We start from the raw sequence: 23,460 nt of genomic DNA on the forward strand, positions 1-23,460 counted from the left end.
ACAGGTTACTTCATTTTTAGGAATTACATTTTTAACACAATTTGAGAGAACTTAAAAAGACTTCTGCTATCCTTTCAAATACTCTCTTTTCTTTCGCATGCTACCTTTTAACCAGTAGACCCCAAGTTTGATAGAATACAAAGTGAACGATACCAGGAGCTTAAAGAAAAGCATTCCTTCTCTATTTTATCTGAACTGAGAATAGGCCCCAGGGCATTCTATTTTTAAAAGTTTTGCTAAGACTGGTGTTGCCCATGAAAATATTTAAGGTTCCTAAAAGAAGTAAAACATACTAAAAAAGTATGAGTATAATTAATTTTACAAAGATAAGACTCCTTCAGTTTTCAAGTTAAGGTTATAGATGACAAGACTTCAGGAAGGCTTTTAAAAAAAGGGGGGTATCAAAAAGAAATTTCTAAGATTTAGAATCTGCTTATAATCAAATTAAGTGGCCAAATTTTTGATATTCTGATTAAAATTTTTTTAAAGGGAAAAATCATGTCCAAACTGCTTGATATCACCATGGTTTCTAGGTGTGAGAAATGTGTTAAAATTACAGTTGCTCCCATGAGTCATCAAAGATGTTAGTTATATCACTATGTATATGTTGTGGCAGTAATCCTTGTATGTGTATTTGTTCCTGACAGCAATCCTGCTGCATCAGGTCGTTTTTCAGAATTAATATATTATTTTTAGAATCAATATACATTATCTTTCAGGGTTTAAAATAAGCATCAGGCTAAAAAATTGAAATTTACTAAGAATCAGCTTCACAAATATCTAAACTAGAGTGGATGCAATAATAGCAACCACACCCACAGCTGTTAGTAGTTATCTTCTCTTATTAGCTTCTATTATAGTAGAAAGTCAAACACCTCTACAGTTTAACAACTGTTACCATTATGGTTTTTAATGAACTTCTAGAAAACCTCTCTTCTGGCAAGGTATTGCTACTCTCCATTTACTTCTCCTTTGCCTCCTCACTTTCCTAAAGCAATGTGCTTCCTATGGCCCAAGCCTCCATGATCTTCCTCTAAGCAATTTTAGTGACTTCTATGACTTCAGACAATACTGCCATACAGACAAATTGCAAAACTATATATCTAATCCTATACTTTCTCTTTGGTTCTGGAACTGAGTTTATCTTTGCAGCTTTAATGAAATGTTACTGACCACATACATTTAAGGTACACATGTGTTGTTTTGATATATCTATAATTTTGAAATGATAACCATAAACAGCATGTCTATTACCTCACAGTTACCTATTTTCATGATGAGAACACTTAAGATCTACTCTTTTAGTAAATTTTAAGTATATATTAATAACTATAATCACCACACTGTATATCAGGTTTCTACAACTTTAGTCATAACTAAAACTTTGTACCCTTTGACCGAAATCTCATTTCTCCCTAACACCTTTTACTCTCGATTTCTGCATTCAACATTTTTAGATTCCATATGTAAGGAGATCACACAGCATGTGTTTTCCTGTGTCTGGTTTATTTCACAAGTATCATATTCTCTAAGTTCATCTATGTTGCTGCAGTCAGCCAAATTTCCTTCATTTTTAAGACCAAATAATATTCCATTGCATATATATACACACTTTCTGTTTTACTCATTTATCCACTGCTAAATAATGATTCCATATCTTGGCTACTATGAATAACGCTGCAACCAACATGGGTATGCAGGTATCTCTTGAGGATAATGATTTTATTTCTTGAAAAGCAGGATTACTGATTTTTTTTTTTGATAGTACTGGAGACTGAAGCCAGGGGATCTTCATCATTTACCTATATCCCCAGCACTTTGTATTTTATATTCTGACACAGGGTCTTGGTAAGTGCTGGGGCTGGCCTTGAACTTGGAATCCTCCTGTCTCAGCCTCCTGAGAAGCTGGAAATAGGTGTGTGCCATCATGCCTGGCCTATTTTTAATTTTGGGGGAACCTCTAAACTATTTTCCATAAAGGCTGTATCAACTTAAATTCAAATGAATAAAGGTCCCCTTTTCTCCAAAAATGTCTCTATGGCTTCGAGGCCGTATTTTTAAATGCCTCCAGATTTACATATTTATTGTTATAGGTCAAAAGCAGGCTACAGAGCTTTGGAAATATCCAGAAATTGTAGCAAAATGCTGCATATGTATGCACATGTGCATTTTTTCTCAAGCAAAGTATCATAATCTTATTCAGACTTTCATATGAATATGTGACCCCAAACAAGATAAACTCAGGTCACACACTAATCACATACCAGACACATTGGATACCAGGCAAAGTATTTTTAAAAGGAAAAACAAAGTCTAGAATAATCTATTAAAAGATTTTTTTCCATAGCTAACCTTCCCAAGGAGTAGATTCCTGAAGCTTGCTAGCATCTTCTAATGTAACAGATTGGCAAACTACATCTGTGGACCATTGTTTTAAATAAATAAATAAAATATTGGGACACAGCCATGCACCCATTCATTTACATATTGTCTATGGTTGCTTTTGTGATACAAAGGCAGTTAGAACAGAATAGATACTGTACAGCTTGCATGCCTAAAATATTTACTATTTGGCCCTTTAAGAGAAAGTATAGTTGTCCTCTGTTCTTTTAGATAAGAAATGTCTAAACTGAAGAAGAACAGATCAAATATTAAATAATCAAAAGAAAATCTACCTTTTGACTTTATTTCTAAGCAATTACAGATGCACATATGAAAGAAAACATAATCATTTTATTTTAAACAACAGAGCATTATTACCTGCCATTGCTGGGCTGCTGTGGAGAGTGTCTGGAATGATCAGAGGGCTCTGATCGTTGGTCAGGAGATCGTGACCGGCTGCGTCGGGGAGGCCTGTCATGTGAGCGACCAGAATGATCTGATGCTAGTGACTGAATTTCTGAAATGTCTGTTAAATAAAAGGGTATTATTTAACTTTCCTTGAAATGATGTACAAACAAGTGTTAAGACACTCCAGTGATACTGGAAATAAGGCAAGTATAATTCATACAAAATGGCATTAACTTCATCAGCTGGTAATTAAATCAACAGTGTGAGCTGCTTACAGAGAGAAAAGAAAAAAATATATGGAGATGTAATTTTTGGATTCTGAAGGCCTGTAGAAAATGAACATATCACTCAAATATATCAAGTCTTTCTAGTACTTTGAGAAATAAGACATTTGGGACCCTCCAAACAGAACTGTACTCACCATCTCTTTCAGATGCATTGGCAGAATGGATACTGTCAGAAAGATCAGGGACATTCAGTAGGGTGGCCCGTTCATCTCTTTGAACTACCATTTTTAACTTGCCTTTAGATCTTTCTATCAATGTCTTTGCATCTGTCAATGACATATTTTCTGTCACAGTACCATTTATCTGCAAGAGAAAAGATACTACAAAAGTAAATAACAAAGATACAAATGTTAATTCTGTATGAACAGGAATATCCAAATTACTCCTTGTTACAAGAGCCAAAGTATTCCCCTTGTATTTTTCTAAGTCATTGAACTGTTCCACCTTCTGAAATGATAAAATCTTTATTACACTGTTCTGTTGGATAAACTCAAATTAGAATCCCCTAGCCCCTCCCTACTACCGTCCCATCCTACTACTTATAAACAAACATTTCAATATCTGGAACAATTATCAAAACCACTCAATGTATATATGAACAGACATCTCCATCTACCAAATACCTCCTGCTGGTGAAAGATACATATTTACACAATTTATTCTCTCCACAGCTGAAGTATTATTGTTGACATGTAAAAATGGACTGGGGCAATCTGGGTCACTCTTCCCCAAACACAGATTTTTAATCCTCTTTGGCTAAATTATTTCAAGCAGGAGTAAAGGCTAGCTAACTCTAGGACCTGGTTTTATTTCAGTTCATTAAAATGTAAGAATATGACTATACCTTTAATACAACATCACCTTCTTGAATATTGCCATCTCTTGCTGCCAAACTATCTTGTGAAATTTCCTTTACAAATATATGGCTGGCCAATCGAAGACCGTATTCTGGAATAATATATTTAAATGTCTTTAGTGTAAAATACTAAGACACTTAAGTAGAATTTAAAATACTAGCCTAATAATCACTGCAAAACAGTTTTAAAGCATAATCAATGTACATGAATTATTCCTGGTCATCCTGCAAATAAGACATTTTCTTTTATCATCAAAAAGTTTGCAATGTCAATGTGAAAGCGAAGTGAAAGTGTGTGGTTCAAAGAAAAAATTGAGACCCTGTGTTCCCATTTTACTGAAAGGGAGAAGCCCTGAAGAGAACTCCATTTCTTTCTGATCACATATTGACATAGCACTGGCTTCTAAGAAAGTTACAAGAAATATAATTCTGAAAAAGTGAACTGCTTGAGGCTTGAAAAACTTTGGGAAGTTTGAATGTTTTATTGATGGCTGTTATCGAGCATAAACTATTTTTGCTTTTCCCAGCTCACAGAACAAAATATTTCTGATCCTATGTACCTGATAACTAGAGAGACTTACTCAGAACATTAGCTATGCTATTATATATTAGTGCAACTGTTCACAACCAGCCAGGAAGGTGTGAGCAGGAGTTAAAATGCTAGTCCTCTCCTTTATATAACCAGCAAAGGATCCAAGAGTGAGGCAACATTAATTGTGTCTGTTGGTGAGGAAGTTACTATTAAGAGTCCAGAGAACTTTCTGGTTCTTATGACAGCTTTATAAAATGTATGTTTTAAAGAATAAGACCAACAACTACAACCATCAGTGTAGTGTCAACAAGAAAAGGCATGCCCTTGGTTCTACGAGGAGAAAAAGAAGGACTCTAAGTCTTCCTGCATTAAAAAACAAACATCACACACACAAACCCAAAACCCACATGAAGCAAAATTTTAAAAGCCAAGATGGAAAACAGAAAATTATTTTTATTCTGGAATAAAGTTAGCGGGTTTGTTACTCAAGCATCTAAAAGTTCCATCAGTTACAATTAACTAAAGTAAAAGAATGCTCACAAGCAGGAATAGAACAAAGGTGAAAAAAGAAAATGACTTTTTAGGGAATTAGGTGAGGAACTAGGCAGGCAACTACATGTGCTTTGGAAATGGTCATTATCACAAAATATAGTACTCATTAGAGGACTGTTCTTCAAGATCAAAAATACAAATGATCATTATTATATATGATCCCAAAATATTCCTTAGATATTATTCAGTTAACCATGTATTTCTTCAGGTACATATTTAATAACTATGTGTCAGGCATTATGGATAAAACAGCATAGGAAAGAGTCCCAATTCTGTGGCAATGTATGTAGCCAGTGGCGAAAAAGATGTTACCACAGCAATTACAAGTGCTATAAAGACTTCAAATAGTAGAAATGAATATATGGTCTTGCATCAAGTAGGCAGGGGTGAGAGAAGGCCTCTTTGAGAAAGAAAGACTAAAACTTTGCCTAAAAAATACTAAAACTAAACATGAAGGCTGTTTTTGTATGCAGGGAATTGCGGGTGTTAGAAGAACAGTTAAAAACAAATGCTTCAAAAAGTATGAAGGAAAAAGCCAGCAGGTATAGTGAAATCCTAAATCTAATAAAACTGAAAAATAACAGAGTCAAAAGAGCAAGACAGAAACATCACAGACCAATCTACAGAACCCACTGAAAAGGATCTAGGGAACATTCATGAGAATGAACAAATCTACTGAAGAGATGGTAGTAGCCTGGGAAAGGGCAGTGACAGTAAAGAAAAACAGAGGTAGAACAGAAAAGAATGGCATTTGGAAATCAGGACATATTCATAAGGCATAGGAAAAGAAGAGATGTCAAAGATAATTGTTATGGTTTGGATATGAGGCATTCCCCAAAAGCTGATGTCCATGCAGGAATATTCAGAGAGGAAATGACTGAATTGTGAGAGCTGTAATCTAATCGTTCCATTCCAGTTTGAATGAACTGTCGAGGTAGTAATGGTAGACAGATGGGGTACGGCTGAAGGATGTGGGTGACTACAGATATGCCCTAGGAGGACACATCTTCCCTTTGGCCCCTTCCATCCACACTTATGCTTCCTGACCTGTGCTATGAACTAAACAATTTTCCTCCAATGGGCCTTCTCCCACTTCTTTGAGCCCAAAGAAATGCAGTCATCTATGGATAAAACTGTGAGCCTTAAAAAGTTTTTCTCCTCTAAGTTGCTCCTGTTGGGTATTTTGGTCACAAGCAATTTGTAAAGTTGACTAAAACAGAAATCTACCTACCATGTTATCTGTAACTGGCTTGGGAAAACAGATAGACAGGAAAATATTCAATCGATTATTTTATAAGAAACAAAAACTTTAAGGAGTTGTGCTCTCATGAGAGACAGCTTAAGATGTTCCACGTAGAACATCTAAGTAAATATGCCTAACAGTAAGCTGGGAACACAGAAACATACAAATCTGGGTTGCAGAAATTAGTGATGCCATGACCTGAGGCAATGAGAGTAGTTGAAATGGGCTGAAAAAATCATGTTAAGTGGAAGAAGAGGACAGAAACCTACAGAATATTTTTTTTAAAGATTAAAATAAGCAGAATGAGCTTGCAAAATATACCAGCAAAGGGAGGAGTGGGGACCCCAGAGGATATAATATAGGAGCCAAAAGAAGACATTATTTCAAAAAGTCGTGAGTGGTTAACTATGTGAAATAGTACTGAAAAGGCATATAAGATGAAGACTGACTGTTTCTACTGGATTTATTGTAAACTGTTTTGGTATCCAGGGAACAGATATCAAGCCACAGAGGGTTGAAGAGTAAGGGGTGAATAAAGAAGAAACAGGAAGTAAAGATGATTTTACTGAGAAGTTCACTTCAGTGGTATAGAAACTAGAAGGAAATACATTAAGCAGATCAGTGAGCCTTTAAAATATTCTTACACCTTTCTATCAAAATGAGCAGTCATGCACTGCCCACAGCAGGAAGAAGCAGCAGATTCATCTTTTAAGAAGTAAATTTGATGAGGAGTAAGGTAAAGTAGCTGGGCTTCAGTTTCAAAAATGTTTAAAAGAATCCTGCATTATGAAGAAATGATGGGGGCATAAGAAGTTCTTTCTTTCATACCTCCATTTAAAAACAACATCCTCCCTAACCATCCCCCCCCAAAAGACCCAAGATTTTTCCCCATGGTAATAGTTCTACTGATCCTTATGGTAAAAAAAAAAAAAAATCAAGAAATTTCAATATGATGATGGTGTGACATTTCTTGTCAGCAAAATTTGTTTGGCTATTCTTATCACAATAATAAATCCAAAATCCAACTAGTAGATAAATTATTTGAAGTGCAACCTGTTCCGACAAAATGATTTAAAAGAAAATAAACCAGAAAAAAAAGGAGAGAAAATGGACAATCCCTGAAACCTGTCATAATAGAATTTCACTCACAGCAATAGAACACAAAACACAAGGCAGAAACAGAACCACAAAGCAAAGATATGAAAATATTGCAAATGTACTTATTAAAATTAGTCTTAACATTTTCATGTCAAAATAGTAATTCAAAAGTTGGTAGGGAATACCTTCATTTTTTCGGGATTTCACCAATGTGACTTTGGTGGGTTTGGCAGGCTGACTGGAGGCCACTGATCGCCTATCTGATCGTGGAGACAAGCTCCTCTCTCTACTTGCACTTCTATCCCTTGCCCAACTCTTCTCACTTCTTCTGTTAACCAGACCACCATGGCCACTTCTTGGATCATGTACTTCCTCATCATAACTATCTTCATCATTATCAGATATTGGTTCAGGATCAGGACGACTTACTGGTATTTGAACTTTCTTCTTCCTTCGAATGGTCTACATTAAAAAAAAAGAGAGAGAAAAGTTATAATAAGATAAACTGCTTGATTTTCATTCATATAATTTAAGTTCCTAAGAGAAGAACATACATTTCTCTTGTCCCATATTAATTTAAATATGAATGAGATATAAAATATACAACTATAAAACAATACATTTCTATAATGGCTGCTCTTTCCTCAGTGGGTCTAACACATCCTTATTTACTTTATCCAGAAAGCTTACAGGGAAGTTAATAATTGTTGATGGCTGGAATAAAGGATAAGCACTGTAATGCCATCAAATTTACTGCAGATGTTACTAAAACCATAGCAACCTTGTAAGCCCAATGTGGTTCCTTCATATTTTTAAAATGCATCAATATCCAGGTGCACAATATCCAGGTACCCAACTTAGTATGTTGGAGTTATTAACTAAGCTATACTCCACCAACACCAACTGCCTGCCTTCCATCTTCACAATGCTCCAATTTATAACTTCTGGCATAGATGCAAGGTCTTTCTATTGGCATTCTTTTCTTAACACTCTGTGTTCCCTGTCCACTTAACCTTTCATTCTAAGTTCAAGATCTATACAGATTGTCTGACTGAGTGGCCCTGTAATCCCTGAACTACACTTTGCCTTCTCACACTGGTATATATTGAATTGACTCAGAGTAAGTGAGAGCTTCTTGGGTAACACTTGTCTTCTACTCTACATGCCTCTATCTACTGAAACTTTCACTGTCCATCTTATTTCTAGTTCCTCCATTCTCGCCTATTCTCTCAGTCCATCAGTTCTCTCTGGTTTCATTTTTTTTCCTCCCAAGTCTGCATCAGACCCCATGCTGCCATATTTAAATGACTTTCTAATGACCCCTCAATCATTTGCTATGATAAGAGTCAGTCCAGTATTTACTTTACTTTTGGATGGCTGCATTTCTACATTTTGCTGATTAGGTCCTCTATAAATTCATTTTACTTGACACAAATTTTGCTGTTATTTAGTAATTCTTTCATCTATATGTTGCTGCCGCCTTTCAGTGGAATTTATTAACACAGGTATTGCAACAAAGCTGTTCTCCAAGGTCCTAATCACTTAAGTCTGCTTCTAGAGATCAGTGCTACTTTGTTCCCCCCTCCACTTCTAAGTATTTTCAATGTAGTTCTCTTTTTTTTTTTTTTTTTGGGCGGGGGGGTACTCCTGTTTTCTAATCTTCAAAGACCAAGTGGATCTTCTATGGGTATAAACAAAACTCTTCCATTTGAACTCTATTCTTCCTGTCCCTATACACCTCCAAGATCTTCATCATTTACCATTCTCCAAGTTATTTGCAACTTTAATCTCTTCCTATTTACTTCAAATCTGTCCTCAGTCCACTGATCTCCCAATTAACCGTCTGTGTTTCTGTCTCACTACTTACCTTTAAGTTATCTAATCTCTTCTCTTCACAACTCAATTTCTTTGAAAGGTGATCTACACTAAGTACTGTTGCTTCCAAGACTCTGGGATTTTACTCTATTAACTGTTCAAGGACAGAGCCTTCTGAGGACATTCCAAGACAGTATACAGTCTTGTGGTCTACTTGGAAATAAGTATAGATAGTATTTCAAAGGAGACATCCTGTTGATTTTGACAGACTATTCACATAAACATTTTAGAGAAGAGTGACAGAGCTAACCCTTATCTGTAAGTTTTGAATTAATATTGTTTCATCCCACATACAAAACTATTTTTTCTACAAATAATTTTTTTGTAGTGGGGGTTGTAAAAGAAAGTAAAAATGTTTTATAATTTTTGCTTCAGTGACTTCAAGACAAATTAAAAATTCTGAAAAAACATACTGTTGCTAAAGAGTGATCAGAGCAGGCCTTTCCAGAAAAACAAAACAAACTTTGCTACTGAAGGACAAGAAGGAACAAGAGAGGCCCACATGTAGGAAGAACAACCAATGCCCTATTATGAACTGACAGAAGGCTAACTTTCCTCTCTCAGTACACTCAGGTGGGTCCTTCTCAGGTAACATTTACTGAAAGCATCCCTGACTGATTCCCTGCTTTTAAGTCTCACCTCTATGTCAATCACCAACATAGTGTATAGGGAGTTATACTCTGTTTAATCTTCAATTCCTCCCTAGTAATGTATAAATAAAAATACAAACAAAAAGTCACTGGGATTATCAGAAGCACCTCTCTGAAATTCTACTGTACCTGAATGACTCTCAATATCATGTTACGGTGCATTATAGTTAAGTGTGTATACCCATCTAACCTACTAAGTTCAAGTTCCTTGGCATTAATTCAACTGTACATATGACAAAATATCTCAACCTAGTAGGTGGTTAACTATTGAAAAATATCCAGTTCTGTTACAATTCCTCATTTAATTTCACTGGAATGACATTTAGAGCAGGTCTGACAATGTTGTCAGGTTTAACTATGATAATTTTGGAACAAATCTTTTTCATGGAAAAATGCCTACTTTCAAACAGTTAACTAATTTGTGGTTTCAAATATAAAATGAAATTATGTAAGTATGAGAATAAAATTCTCAAAGAGGCTTTTATAATTCTGGCATGGCAAAGACCTTGGTAAGCAAGGCACCAAAAGAAGAATCAATAAAGTACAAGTCTGACAAATCAAATGCTTCCATGTTGCAACAAAATTATGTAAGAACAAAAAACAAAATCAGTATAAAGAACCTACAATCACAAATGCCAAATGGGAAAATAATACATGTAGTTTATGACAAAACACTAATAATCTTAACACACAGAACACTTCTACTATCATATAAATGCAAGGGCAGTGAACAGGCAAAAGAAACATAAAGGGTAGTGAACACACTATGAGAGGATCAAACCCACTTGTGATTAAAAGTATTTCATTTGAAATAATTATACTTAGTTTATCAGTTTGGAAAAGATTCAAAAGTATTCAACTATCACTGTCCAATTGGTTTTCTGAAGGGTGATACATAAGTCATTTATGTCTTCTATCTCTAAAAAGTCATTTCTAAATTTATTTCTAAACTTATTCCTAAAAATTAACTGAACAAGTAAGTAGGAACATGACAACCTTCACCACAGCATTATTATTATTTTTTTAATACTTGTGGAAACTGGACATGAATTGCCCATCAGTAAGTAGGCTGAATAAGTACAGGTATACTATAATGAAATGCTGCACAGTCATGTAAAGGGTTCATAGAGGTGTTTTTTGCATCTTCATTTGCTCCACAATGCTTTTACAGTATGTTCAAAACTGTAGTGAGGGCTGGGGATATAACTCAGTTGGTAGAGTGCTTGCCTCACATGCACAAGACCCTGGGTTCAATCCCCAGCACGCCCCCCCCCCCCAAAAAAAAAGTCATTTATTAAGCCTACTGCCTGAAGGCCTCTTAGTCCAAAGAGACCATGGCCACAATGCAAGATCACAGAGAATTAGTAAATTGAGTAAGGAGAAAGGGGAGATGGCTATTTTGAAATGGGGAGCCACATATACATATGACATATAAAATCATATTATATATTATATGATAATATATAGATTTTTTTGGGGGGGGGAAGCGATATCAGGGATCGAATTCAGGGGTACTCAACCACTGAGCCACATCCCCAGCTCTATTTTGTATTTTATTTAGAGACAGGGTCTCACTGAGTTGCTCAGTGCCTCACTTTTTTGCTAAGGCTAGCTCTGAACTCAAGATCCTCCTGCCTCAGTCCCTGGAGGTGCTGGAATTACAGGTGTGCATCACTGCACCTGACGTATATAGGTTTTTGATGGTTTGGTTATGACTGGGGATAAGACAAAAAAAAAAAAAAAAGCTTACAATGAAAGAATATATACTAAGGCACTGGGATTTTATTCTAAGTGTCATGTGGAGATGAAAGATAATATAAATTAATGACATGATTCAAGCTATTCAAATATAGAAATAAGCAAATGTTCTTTGCTGATTAAGACACTCTACCACTGAATCCCTCTACAGCCTCTCCCCACAGAGAAAAAAAATACACGGCCAAGCCTCCTGAGTTCCTTCTGTCCCATAGATAAAGATTTGAGATGTCCAAATCCTTTTCCTTACATGCCAGGCCAAATATGTGCTATTTCAAGAACATTCTTGGGATCAGACTTTCTTATAAAATCATTTTTATGGGGAAAATTAGCAAGTACAGGAATAAAACTTTCTTAGATACAATATCGTGTGAGGTTATGTATGGTAAATATTTTGCATGAAAAAACAAAACAGTTGAACATTACAGAGGAATGGAAGGCTTAAAAAGCTAGGATGGGTGAAGTTTACCTCCTCAGATGCAGGGGAATAAAAACCAATTTACCCAAGGTTCTCACTTTAGAATGTGCCAAGTGACCTATCTAAAAAAGCACTATGAATAATAATTATGATGTTCAGGGTAAAGAGTTAAAAGCAAGAAATCTAAAGCTTATTTGACAACAAAGTTTATAAAAACAATGAAATAGTTATAAAAATAAGCAATTTGCTTGTGTAAGCATTGAAATCTCATGTTATAAAAATTGTTTTAAAATTTCTGCCATCCACTAGGCAGTCTGTATATTAACTACAATTTTCAAATGTTATGATTGTAAAAAATAATTACAATGAGGCTGTAGAAACATCAAAACAAAAGGTGTCTGTTATTTGGAACAAAGTAATAACTAAATACTGTGTCTACTGCAGTGTGAGAAAAATGCTCATCTCACCAGCAATGACACTGGTGTGAGGATAATACTATGTGGCAATGGCAGCCTGCACAGGGCAAGAGAGCCTAGCAACTATTTGGTGCAGTCTCAGAGAACCCCTTCTAGCTTTCATGATAGTTCCCAGAGATCACAACACAATGCAGGCTTCCCTTCAGGCCTGTCTACTGGGTCCCACTGTGGTTCTGAGTATTTGCTGAGGGTTAAGATAGGTTCTCGAAGGATAAAGCAGGACAGACCAATTCACCACCTAGCCTTTGCCTCCTGCTCTTGTATATTTGAGTTCAGGCTTCAAGTTGTGCCTTTATTGGTCCTTCAGAAGCTAGGTAGGGTGAAGCCAGGTGAGGAACAAAGTGGGTGAAGAGGCTTATGTGCTCCTCAATATCAACATTATTTAAAGTAAGACTTCTACATCAAATCTGTTTCGTGCCACATTTCCCAAGTTTTAACTGTGATGTAAGGCCAGTTATTGAGAGATAACTGAATGTTTTATACTTAAAAATGTATACCTCTCAAAGAGAAATATGAAATATAATCAAGATTCTCGCCATATAATAAGGTAGTTACATGAAATATATCCCGAACAACTCTAGAAAGAAAATCTGAGACTTTCTGCTCAAACCCAATCATAGTAACAAGGAAAGCAGCTGATGATGTAGGTTAAAGAGAAAATGTAAAACTTCCAAAGTAAACAAGTATTACACAAGAAAACAGGGCCAGATATTTCAAATTACTTGCCAAAATTCAATCTAACCAAAATACTTAGAAGAGAAGGAAATAATGTTAAGCCATAAAAAGCCATTTGACCACTCCCCTTCCTTTTGTAATTAAAAAAAACAAAAATCCCAGTATCTAAACTTTGAGCAAATACACCAATATTAGAAGAAGCACTCTTACTTTCAACAACTAACTTTGGAACTTTTGTTTCAGTTTTCATTTTCCTAAAGGGAAGGACAAAATCAAACACCAGAAAAGTATCAACAATAGATGGTACACTTCTAATGAATTAAAAATAAAACTTACAATTTTTGCATTTTTTCCACTTTTCCTGAGTTGCTGAACAGCAAAAGCATGTTCAACATTATCCATTGAAACTCCATTAACCATTGCAACTCGGTCATTTTCCCTAGGTGGGAAAAAGGCACCAAACAACATGTTAGAGAAAAATACACAGATAAAGTTTATGAAGAATTTTCTTTTCCAAAAAAAAAAAAAAAAAAAAGCCTTCTAATTATGGGCTGATTTATCTATTTGTGTTCTAAGTAATGATATAATAATGTCAAACTATTTACTTTCTCATCGTTCACAAAAATGTTCAGCAAGTAACTAACTGCACACTACCATTTTTGTAACTATTAACATAATGTTTCCCCAATGGACAAAACAGGTATCATAACAGAATAATAATTATTGATGGTTCAATAACAGAGCATTAGATGATATTAGATTATCTCATCTAGCTAGAAAAAGTCATTCCCTTTTAAAAAGGTAAATTCTTGGGCTGAAGATATGTCTCATTGGTAAGAGTATGTACCTAGTATTCACTGAGATCCTGAGTTTGATCCCCAGTACCATCAAAAAGAAAAAAGTTCTTTCTTTCTTTCTTTTTCTTTTTTTGGGGGGGTGTTGGGGATTTGAACCCAGGGCCTTGTGCTTGTGAGGCAAGCACTCTACCAACTGAGCTATATCCCCAGTCCAGTTCTTTCTTCTTTTAAGTTTCTTATCATCCTTCTAATTATACTCTCATTTTTTTACTGTATTTGTTGATTCTCTTTGTCTTGCTAATCACTTTGTCATACAAAAAGAGCAAGACTTGGGGTGAGAGGCTCCTGAAAGCTAAAGTCTACCTAAATTGAGTTAGCAAAATCATTAGGAAAGCAGGTCAGTGATAAGACAGGAATAGTACTTATCACACAGGCGCCTGAAAGAAGAAAAGCACTTACTGTAGCTGTCCTTCAGCTGGTCCTCCTTTCAATACATCTGAAATTACTATGGAGGTTTCTCCACTCTGAAAATGAGGATTATCTCTTCCACCAGATATTGCAATTCCAAATCCAAATCCAGGAGCCTAGTGTAGTAATTACAGTAAATTATTGACAAAAATAATTGCTCATTATGGCATACGCTATAATCTAAAAAGTTAAACAGAATCAGTCATTTTGTGATCTGTATTTGCTTATATGATTATGTATTAGAATTATTCTTATGAGAATACATGATCTAATAAATTAAATACTAGACTAACAATATTAAAAGTTTTCAATTACATAAATGTTAAGAACTACAATAGTTTAACAATTCTGAACACTGAAATCTTGATTTCCGATTATGAAAAGAGGTCCTGAGGGTACTGGCAGTACCCAGTGTGATCATCACAAACACTGGCAACTAATTTAGAAAATGACACATTAAACTAGCAAATACACCATTTGTAATTCAAAATATAAGTAGACTTGAAAGTCAAATATTAGTTTGACTTTAATTATTCTAAAAATTTCTGTGTAAGTAAATATTTACAGAAGAAAAGTCCTGAACACACTGTATACATTAGTTGTATGAAGTACATTAGTTATATCTTTAGCTAAAGTAAATTAAACTACAAACTTCTGAAAGAGCTAAAAATCTTTACCATAATGACTAAGGGATAGCCAAATTCAGATAGCCAAATTCAGAAAATATTCAAAATATTTTCAACTTATTTAAAAATTACTGAATCTCAAGGAATCCAAACACATTCTCTAGAATAAAAATAAACTACTCATACTAGTCTAAAGAAATACATATTTTCTTAGGGCTGCAGAAACACTAAGATAGAGGAGTATATTTTTGTGTTAAGTTGTACTACATTCCTATGTTCTGCAATATAAAACAATGAGGATAAAAATAACAACTCCCTTCCCTAAGCTGTCCAGTTCACAAAAGAGAAGACCATGTCCACCATGAAAAGAGCAGGTCATGATCTTCCCTTCCACCCCAAAGCCTGAAGTGGTAAAAGTGGAAAAAAACAAACCAAACTCTCCTTTAAAAAAAGAATAAGCACCACTGATTTTACTCCTAGGTATATACCCAAGAAAGACAAAAACGTATCCAAAGACTTACACATAAATATTAACAGTGGCATCAAACATAATAGCCATAATGTAGAAATAAACCAATGTTCATCAACTGGATGGACATAAGAATGGATATAAGTAAAATGTGGTATAGCCATACAATGGAAAATCATTTGTCAATGAAAAGGAATGAAGTACTGACACATGCTACAACAGATGAACCTTGAAGACTTTATCAGTTAAGAAACCAGTCACAAAAGTCCATATGTATTATTCCATTTATATGAAATGTTCAGGAAAAGGTAAATCAACAAATTAGATTAGCTGTTGTCTAGGATCAAGAGGGAAGGGAAAAACTGGGGAGTGATAGCTAACGGGAATGGCTTTTCCTTCACAAGACACAAATCAAGACAGTAATACCAAACCCGACAGTCACTGCCACAAAGTCATAATTTAAAAAAAAAATTCAGTTATACTTCAGAATGATTTGAAGCAACAAAAAGTCTCAATTTTACTTATCTCAATCTTAAGTATACATCTTTCCAATAATCTATGTATAGAAATGAGAGGTATCCACAAAACACGTTTACCTCATACCCAAGTGCTATGGTGAATGCAAGTTCAACTAGTTGTGTATATATGCAAGAAGGAGGGGGACACCAGACACCATTTTTACTTGAAGGAATGTACAGTTATTCAGGCCTAAATATTTGAGACATTTCGCCCCCAAATGAATGAATAACTGCTGCTTCAAGGAAAACAACTAATGGCACTTGCCGCCAACAATGAAAATTTATTTTTTTAGTTGTTATTTATTTATTTATTTTTTATTTAGTGCTGAGGATCAAACCTAGTGCCTCACATGTGCCAAGCAAGCACTCTTACCACTGAGCTACAATGCCAGCTCCCAAATTTATTTTTAAGAGAAATTTTAAATTTGGAAAAATTGATCTGCCACCATGAGTTCAATAGTCTTTCAATATTTGAAACACCTTCCTTATGAGATTGGTGGTGGTATTAACATGTGATTTTAAAAATATACTGTATGATAAAATGTGTTACCATTTGAAAGATGTGCCTTGACTCTAGGAACCAGCATTTCCCAAAAGATCGATCAAGTTGTCTTAAAATTATGCATAGATAAAATACCGATTCAGGGTATAATAAGCCAATGGATATTTGTGTAACAGTACAAAAAGTTCACTGATATGGATTTAAAGACTGTACATGGCAACTATCCTTTAGAAACTACCACTTAGCATGCCGATGACTATACATCATAATCAAGTAAAAGTGCCATAAGATAACTCCTCCTTTTCAACAATATGTGTATAAAGTCAGATTTTCTGTGTACTTTAACAAATAATAACCTTAAAAAACTTTTTTCAGGACCTTGGAGATAATCATAGAACTTGAGATTTATTAATATAGTACACCAATGGATTTCCTAATATGCTAATCTTAATGCCTTTATCATGAAGTATTTATGTAATATTGAAACCTGTTTGCTTATTTTTATTTTGTACGTTCGCACAGATACACATATAACATGCTGGTTTTAATTCTGGAGAGGAGAAGTCAGTCTTAATAATAAACAGTCACTATCAGGTCTCATTATCAATACTAGCTGTACACTGCTAATGGGCATGCAACCTGCTACTCTTTAGGGGAGCAATTTGGTAATAACTAAGTAAAGTACAAATATACTTCTTTTGATAGTTATCAATTTCTAGAAACCAACTTCTAAAAATGTATCAATACTTCAATTTTACTGCTTAATAATATTTGATCACAGAACTATATTTTGTCTATTATTCATCAGCTAGTGGACATTTGTGTTATTTCTACTTTCTATTCTGAATAATATTGCTATGAATATTTGTGTATAATTTATGGTGTGGCTATTTTGTTTTCACTTCTCTTCAGTACACACCTAGAAGTGAACTGCTAGTGTCTCAAGTGTCACATACTTGGCAATCCTATGGTTAACTTTTTTTTTTTTGTACCAGGGATTAAACCCAGGAGTGCTTAACCATTGAGTCACATCCCCAGCCTTTTTATATTTTACCTAAAGACAGGGTTTTGTTGAGTTGCTCAGTGCCTTACTAAGTTGTTGAGCCTGGCTTTGAACTTGCATTCCTCTTGCCTAAGCCTCCCAAGCCACTGGGATTACAGGCATGAGCCAGTGCACCTGGCTATGGTTAACTTTTGAGGAATTGTTTTCTACAATGGCTACATCATTTTACATTATTACCTGGAATGTATAAAGGTTCTAATTTATCCACATCCTTGCCAACACTTGCTGTTGTCTATTCTTGTGCTTACAGCCATCCTAGTAGCTATGAAGGGGAATCTTTGTTGGAGGTATAATACAGTGACAGAGTTCTTGCCTAGTGTGCTCAAGGTCTCTGGGTTCAATCCCCAGCACATACACATACATCCTCCCCAAGGAGGGATAGGAATCCGACTTTTTTAAATGCTGGGGGTTGAATCCAGGGGAACCCTACCATTGAATTACAACTACAGCCCTTTTTATTTTGATACAGGATTTCACTAAGTTACTGAGTGGTTATTAGTCAATAACCATTGCCTAATCTCAGACCAAGAAGATCTATTCCTGTGTTTTCTTTGAAGAGTTTTATAGCTTTAGTTGTTTCATTTAGGTCTATAATTCATTTTAAGTTTTGTTTTTGGTTTGAGGTAGGGGGTTCAAATTCATTATTTTATATTTGGTTAACCAACTATCCTGGCACCATCTGTTCGAGACTATTCCCCACCCCCCCCCATTCCATTCTCCCAATATTCATGTCCCATGTTACCTCTTCTTCAATCACCTCCTTAATTTAAACTTTTATCAGCTCACTCATGTTATTCTCTTGACCAGTTTCCTTGTTTTGACTATATTTTCACCCTTTAATACTTTAGCATACTAAAAATTCTTCAGTACACAAATACTTATTATGTACACTATAGAATTTCATTTTAGAAAATGAAAAAGTAGGAAGTGGGGATGTGTGGCTCAGTGGTAGTGCATTTGCCTAGCATGTGTGGAAAAAACATTTTTTTTTAACAAAAAAGAAAATGGAAAGGCAGAGATGACCAACTCATTCCTAAAAAATTTATTTTTTAAGAGTCTAAATATATATGCATTTTATAAGGAAGTACACCCAAAAGTAAAGAAAGTGTGGGTGTGTTATGGTGGCAGGGAGTGGAACACAGTCCTCCAGATGGTCAGATCAACTTAACCTATAGACAGACCTGTGCTTGCTAGTATGATAGCCATTAGATATGTGATGAGCACTATAAATGTGGCTAGTATTACCTAAAATGTGAAATTGTATGATGAGCACTAATTTTATAAGAAAAGTAAAGTTATAAATTTTTCAATATTGACTACATGTTGAAATGACATTTTGGATATAATGATAGGATATATTCATAGGAAATTAACTTTTACTGAGCTTTACTATGTATCAAGCACTGAGGGGATATGAAACTAAGACTTCCCACCCTGAGAAAGTTATAATGCACCAAGGGAAGGGGTAAACCACTACTGGAGATATATATTCAGCTTTCAGGAGAAATCAAAGTACATGAGAGTAAGCATGACGGTCTGATTGTTTTGTTCCCTGACATAACTCCGGGGCCTACAACAGTGTTTGCATAGAGTGGAATACCAAATAATTACTTAGCCTTGAAGAATGAATAGAATTTCAATTGTTTCTAGTTTTCCAAAATGAAGAAAGTTTCCTGTGAGAATGCAAATGAAAGAACAAGGCATATCATATATTATTCTATGCAGTAAACAGAAGAAAATATTAGCATTCTAGTCCATAGGATTTTTATTCATTTCAAAGTTATCTCCACCTTTCACATGATTATGGATTTGCCCTTATTTGACAATAGAGGACATAAGTATTACAGGTTATTGCCAAAAGAACACAGATTCAGAAAAATCAGACTATATCTCAACATTCAGGATCCTTCCCTGTAGTAAATACATTTAGTATTTCTTCATACCTGAATTCCTAACAAAATCAAGCAAAACAGTACAAGGAGAAAATATGTTTAGTTAATTTAAGTCTCTTGTATTCTTTTATTTATTAACTAAAAGTATTAGAAAAAATAAAAGTACTATATAATGGAAATTATCTAGCTTCTACATAAATAAACTATACATAAGAGCAATTTAAATAATATATACAGATAGAAATGCTAAAACAAGAACAGAATTCGATGAGATAGAAAACAGAAAATAAACAGTATCAATTAAAAAAAACTGGTATTTTGCAAAAAAAAACAATAAAACTGTCAAACTGTTGGCCAGACTAAACAAGAAATAAGACATAAAATTATCCAAAAAATCAAGGAAAAAAGGTACATCATTACACAACAAACATTAAATATACAGAAATGTTATGAAAAATTTTATGTCCATAAATGTCTTTGCAAGATACAAATTAGCAAAACTATAAAAAACAACCCCTACAAAGAAACTAATGAGAGGAAATTTGTAAACCGGACAATCCTACAGAATATTAAAGAAATTAAATTTGTAGTTAAAAACCTTCCCAACAAAGAAGAGTCCAGCACCAGATGGCCACACCAGAATTGTACCAACCAATCATTAAAGGGGGGAAGAAACTACATCAATTGTACACAAACTCAACAAAAACCACAGGAGAAAGGAATACTTCTGAGCTCCTCCTCCTGAGTTAGTAGCTTTCCCATGATATCATCAACGTAAGAAAAAAAGTCGACTAATTTGTCTCTCAATACCGCAAGAAGCTAGCTTCACAAAACACTGTCAAATCAATCCAGCAACATATAAAATGGGTACTACATCACAATTACAATTTATATTAGAAATACAAGGCTGTCCAACAATCAAAAATATTAAAATTCACCAAATGCACAAATTAAAAAAAAAAAAAAAAACCTCTATATTATGTGTGAGCCAATGCAGTAATGTTTAGGGGCAATAAGATTAGATTATGAGAACTATGACCTAATCAGTGAACTAATTCACTTGATGAATTAATAATTTGAAAGGACTACTGTATTAAGTGGTGACTATAGGCAGGCAGGGTGTGGCTAGAGGAAGTAGGTTACTGGGGTGGGCATTTGGGGTTTATATTTTGTCCCCCATGAACAAGAGTTCTCGCTTTGCTTCCTGGCTATCACATCCTAAACTGCTTCCCTCTGTCACACCCTTCCTCCACGCTGTTTTGCCTTACTGTGAGTCCGAAGCTATGGAGCTGGCTGATCATGAACTATAAACCTCTGAAATCCTGAACCAAAATAAGATTTTCCTCCTTTAAGCTGTACTTATCAGGTCTTTTGGTCACAGTGGCAAAAAGCTGACTAAAACACCATGATAATGTCGACCAATACTTGTTTTAAAAAAAAAAAAAAAAAGTGCTGAAAAATTCAATATTCACTTGTGATTTTAAAAACTCTTAGTAAACTGGGCATGGTGGTGAACACCCATAATCCCAGTGGCTCAGGAGGCTGAGGCAGGAGGATTACAAGTTCAAAACTAGCCTCAGCAATTTAGTGAGATCCTAAGCAACTAAGTGAGACCCTGTATCAAAATAAAAATATAAAAAGGGTTGGGGATCTGGCTCCATGGTTAAGCAAGCCTGAGTTCAATCCCCAGTACTCAAAACAAAAACAACAACAAAAACCCTCTCAGTAAATTAAAAGGAAACTTTCTTAACCAAATAAATTACAAAACCCAAAGAGAATTACACAATAAAAATGCTTCTTCAGTCTGATAACAGGCCATATACAAAAGACATCATACTTAATGATAAAATACAGTGATTTTACCCAATATTACAAAGGAAGTGTCTGCTCACCACTCCTATTCAACAACATACTGAAGTCCTAGTATTGCACTAGGACATGAAAAATAAGCAGCATACAGATTGGGAAAGAAATAAAACTGCTTCAGTTCATAGATAACATGACTGTCTATGAGAAAAGACTACTTTTAGTCTCTATGTCCACTGGTAGACAAGACTGTTTATAAAAAAAAGGTCCCACAATTAAAAAATCAACTGTATTTCTACATATCAATAAATAATCAAAAACTGAAGTTAAAAAAAAAAAAAAAAAACTACAACAGCACCAAGAAATCAGAAATATTTAACTATAAACTCAATGAGAAATATGCAGGATCTATGTGTCCAAAACTGCAAAACAATGATGAAAGCCATCAGACAAATGGGAGATACAACATATTGATAGTTTGCAAGACTTATTTGTGAAGATGTTAATTCTCCCCAATTGACTCATATAGAGTGCAATCCAATGAAAATCACAGATTTTTTTTTTTTTAAATAACAACCTTGTAACTTCCTAAGCTTATTAATTGTGGGAACTAATTACTAATACAAATTACATCATGAGATCTCAAATGCTATTATGGTTTTGATGTGTCCTCCAAAAGCTCCTGTATTAATGCATAAAACTTTGGAGGTGAAATGATGAGATTATGAGAATTGTGACCTAGGTAAGTCTATCCTAGTTTGAATGAATGATTTGCGTGGTAACTTCAGGTGGGGGTATGGCATGGCTGGACATGGGTCACTGAGGGCATACCCTGGAAAAGTTGTTCTTTCTGAGGCCCTGTTCCTCCCCATCCCTTCCTTGTTGCCATAAAAGGACCCTCTGCCACACCCTTCCCCGAAGACATGCTGCCTCACCTTGCGCCCAGAACAACAGAGCTGGTCATCTATGGACTGAGACTTCTGAAACTGTGAGACCCAAATAAAGTTTTCCTCATCTAAGTTGTTCTTGTCAGATAGTCTGGTCTCAGCAATGCAAAAGTTGACTAAAACAAATGCATTAGTCTAAACTTAAGCAGTTAGCCCCAAAAGGATACATAAAAAGATACTTTGGAAAAGGCCAAAGTATAGGAACAGAAAACAGGGTTTTTAAGGGCTGGGGGCAAGGGACAGAAATGACCTCAAATGGGCTAAAGGGAAAGTTTTAAGGTGATGGAGCTGTTCTGTATTATAAATGTGGTGCTGATTACATGACTATGAGTTTGTCAAAACTCAGAACTGTAGACTAAATAAATTTTATTGTATGAATTATACCAAAATAAAAATAAAGGTAGTAAGAAAAAGAAATGAAATATAAAATTATACTAAATCATCATATTGATCAATTAAACAGTCATAAGGAATGAAGTTATTCTGTACTTATTCATATATATCTGATTTAAATATGCTACATACAAGCAGATTTCAAACAGGTTGTTTTATTTTAGTTTTATAAATTAAAAGTTAATGTTAGTATCACTGAATGATTTTCTTTACCATTTTTTGAAGCACCAAAAAGTCAACTATATCCTACTTGAAATCACTGTTATTGAATATTTACCCATTATCTGTTATGTTCAGATTCAAATGTTCATGAGATAATCAGGGGTAGGGTCAAAGCACATGATTCTCCCCCTTTCCAACTTCCTAATAATAGATACAGCTAGTAGAAATACTTAAGTGTGAAAATACGTTCTATATTTAAATATTCTCTATTCTCTTTTTATACCTTCTCTTAAGAGGGAGGGTAATCAGTCAAGTCAGTTCTCCTCAAAGTAGGAAAGGGGGAATTTGGGGAAGCACTTATGTTATGAATTAGTTGAGCATGAACTGGTGCCATTACTCCATTTTTAAACATGTGAAAAACATGGCTTTACAGTAGAGGATGGATCACTTGCTCATTTCTAAAACAAAAGAAAGGCAGAACTAGGATTCAAATCCAGGACAATTCCACTTCAGAGTTCTTTAAGCTTACTTCTAATCTTTTAAAATGTTAGTAATTGTTTGAGCAACAGCTAAGGTACATATTTCAAATGAACAAGAATCTTTCAAGATT

At 34.7% G+C, this 23,460-nt stretch overlaps 1 protein-coding gene across 11 annotated transcripts in view; it reads right to left on the reverse strand.

Annotated features, from left to right (window-relative positions):
* The window catches only part of TJP1 (tight junction protein 1), a 221,586-nt gene that overhangs the window by 42,193 nt on the left and 155,933 nt on the right, over positions 1-23,460 (reverse strand). For all 11 annotated transcript variants that reach the window (XM_079121784.1, XM_079121783.1, XM_079121792.1 and 8 more), the window contains 6 exons: positions 14,464-14,588; positions 13,544-13,646; positions 7,544-7,820; positions 3,922-4,025; positions 3,212-3,380; positions 2,761-2,908 (listed from right to left, as the gene is read on the reverse strand). In XM_079121784.1, coding sequence (XP_078977910.1) covers positions 2,761-2,908; positions 3,212-3,380; positions 3,922-4,025; positions 7,544-7,820; positions 13,544-13,646; positions 14,464-14,588 — 926 coding nt within the window. The remainder of the gene's footprint in view (positions 1-2,760; positions 2,909-3,211; positions 3,381-3,921; positions 4,026-7,543; positions 7,821-13,543; positions 13,647-14,463; positions 14,589-23,460) is intronic.

Source organism: Sciurus vulgaris (assembly GCF_902686455.1).
Source record: "Sciurus vulgaris genome assembly, chromosome: 2".
NCBI lineage: Eukaryota > Metazoa > Chordata > Mammalia > Rodentia > Sciuridae > Sciurus > Sciurus vulgaris.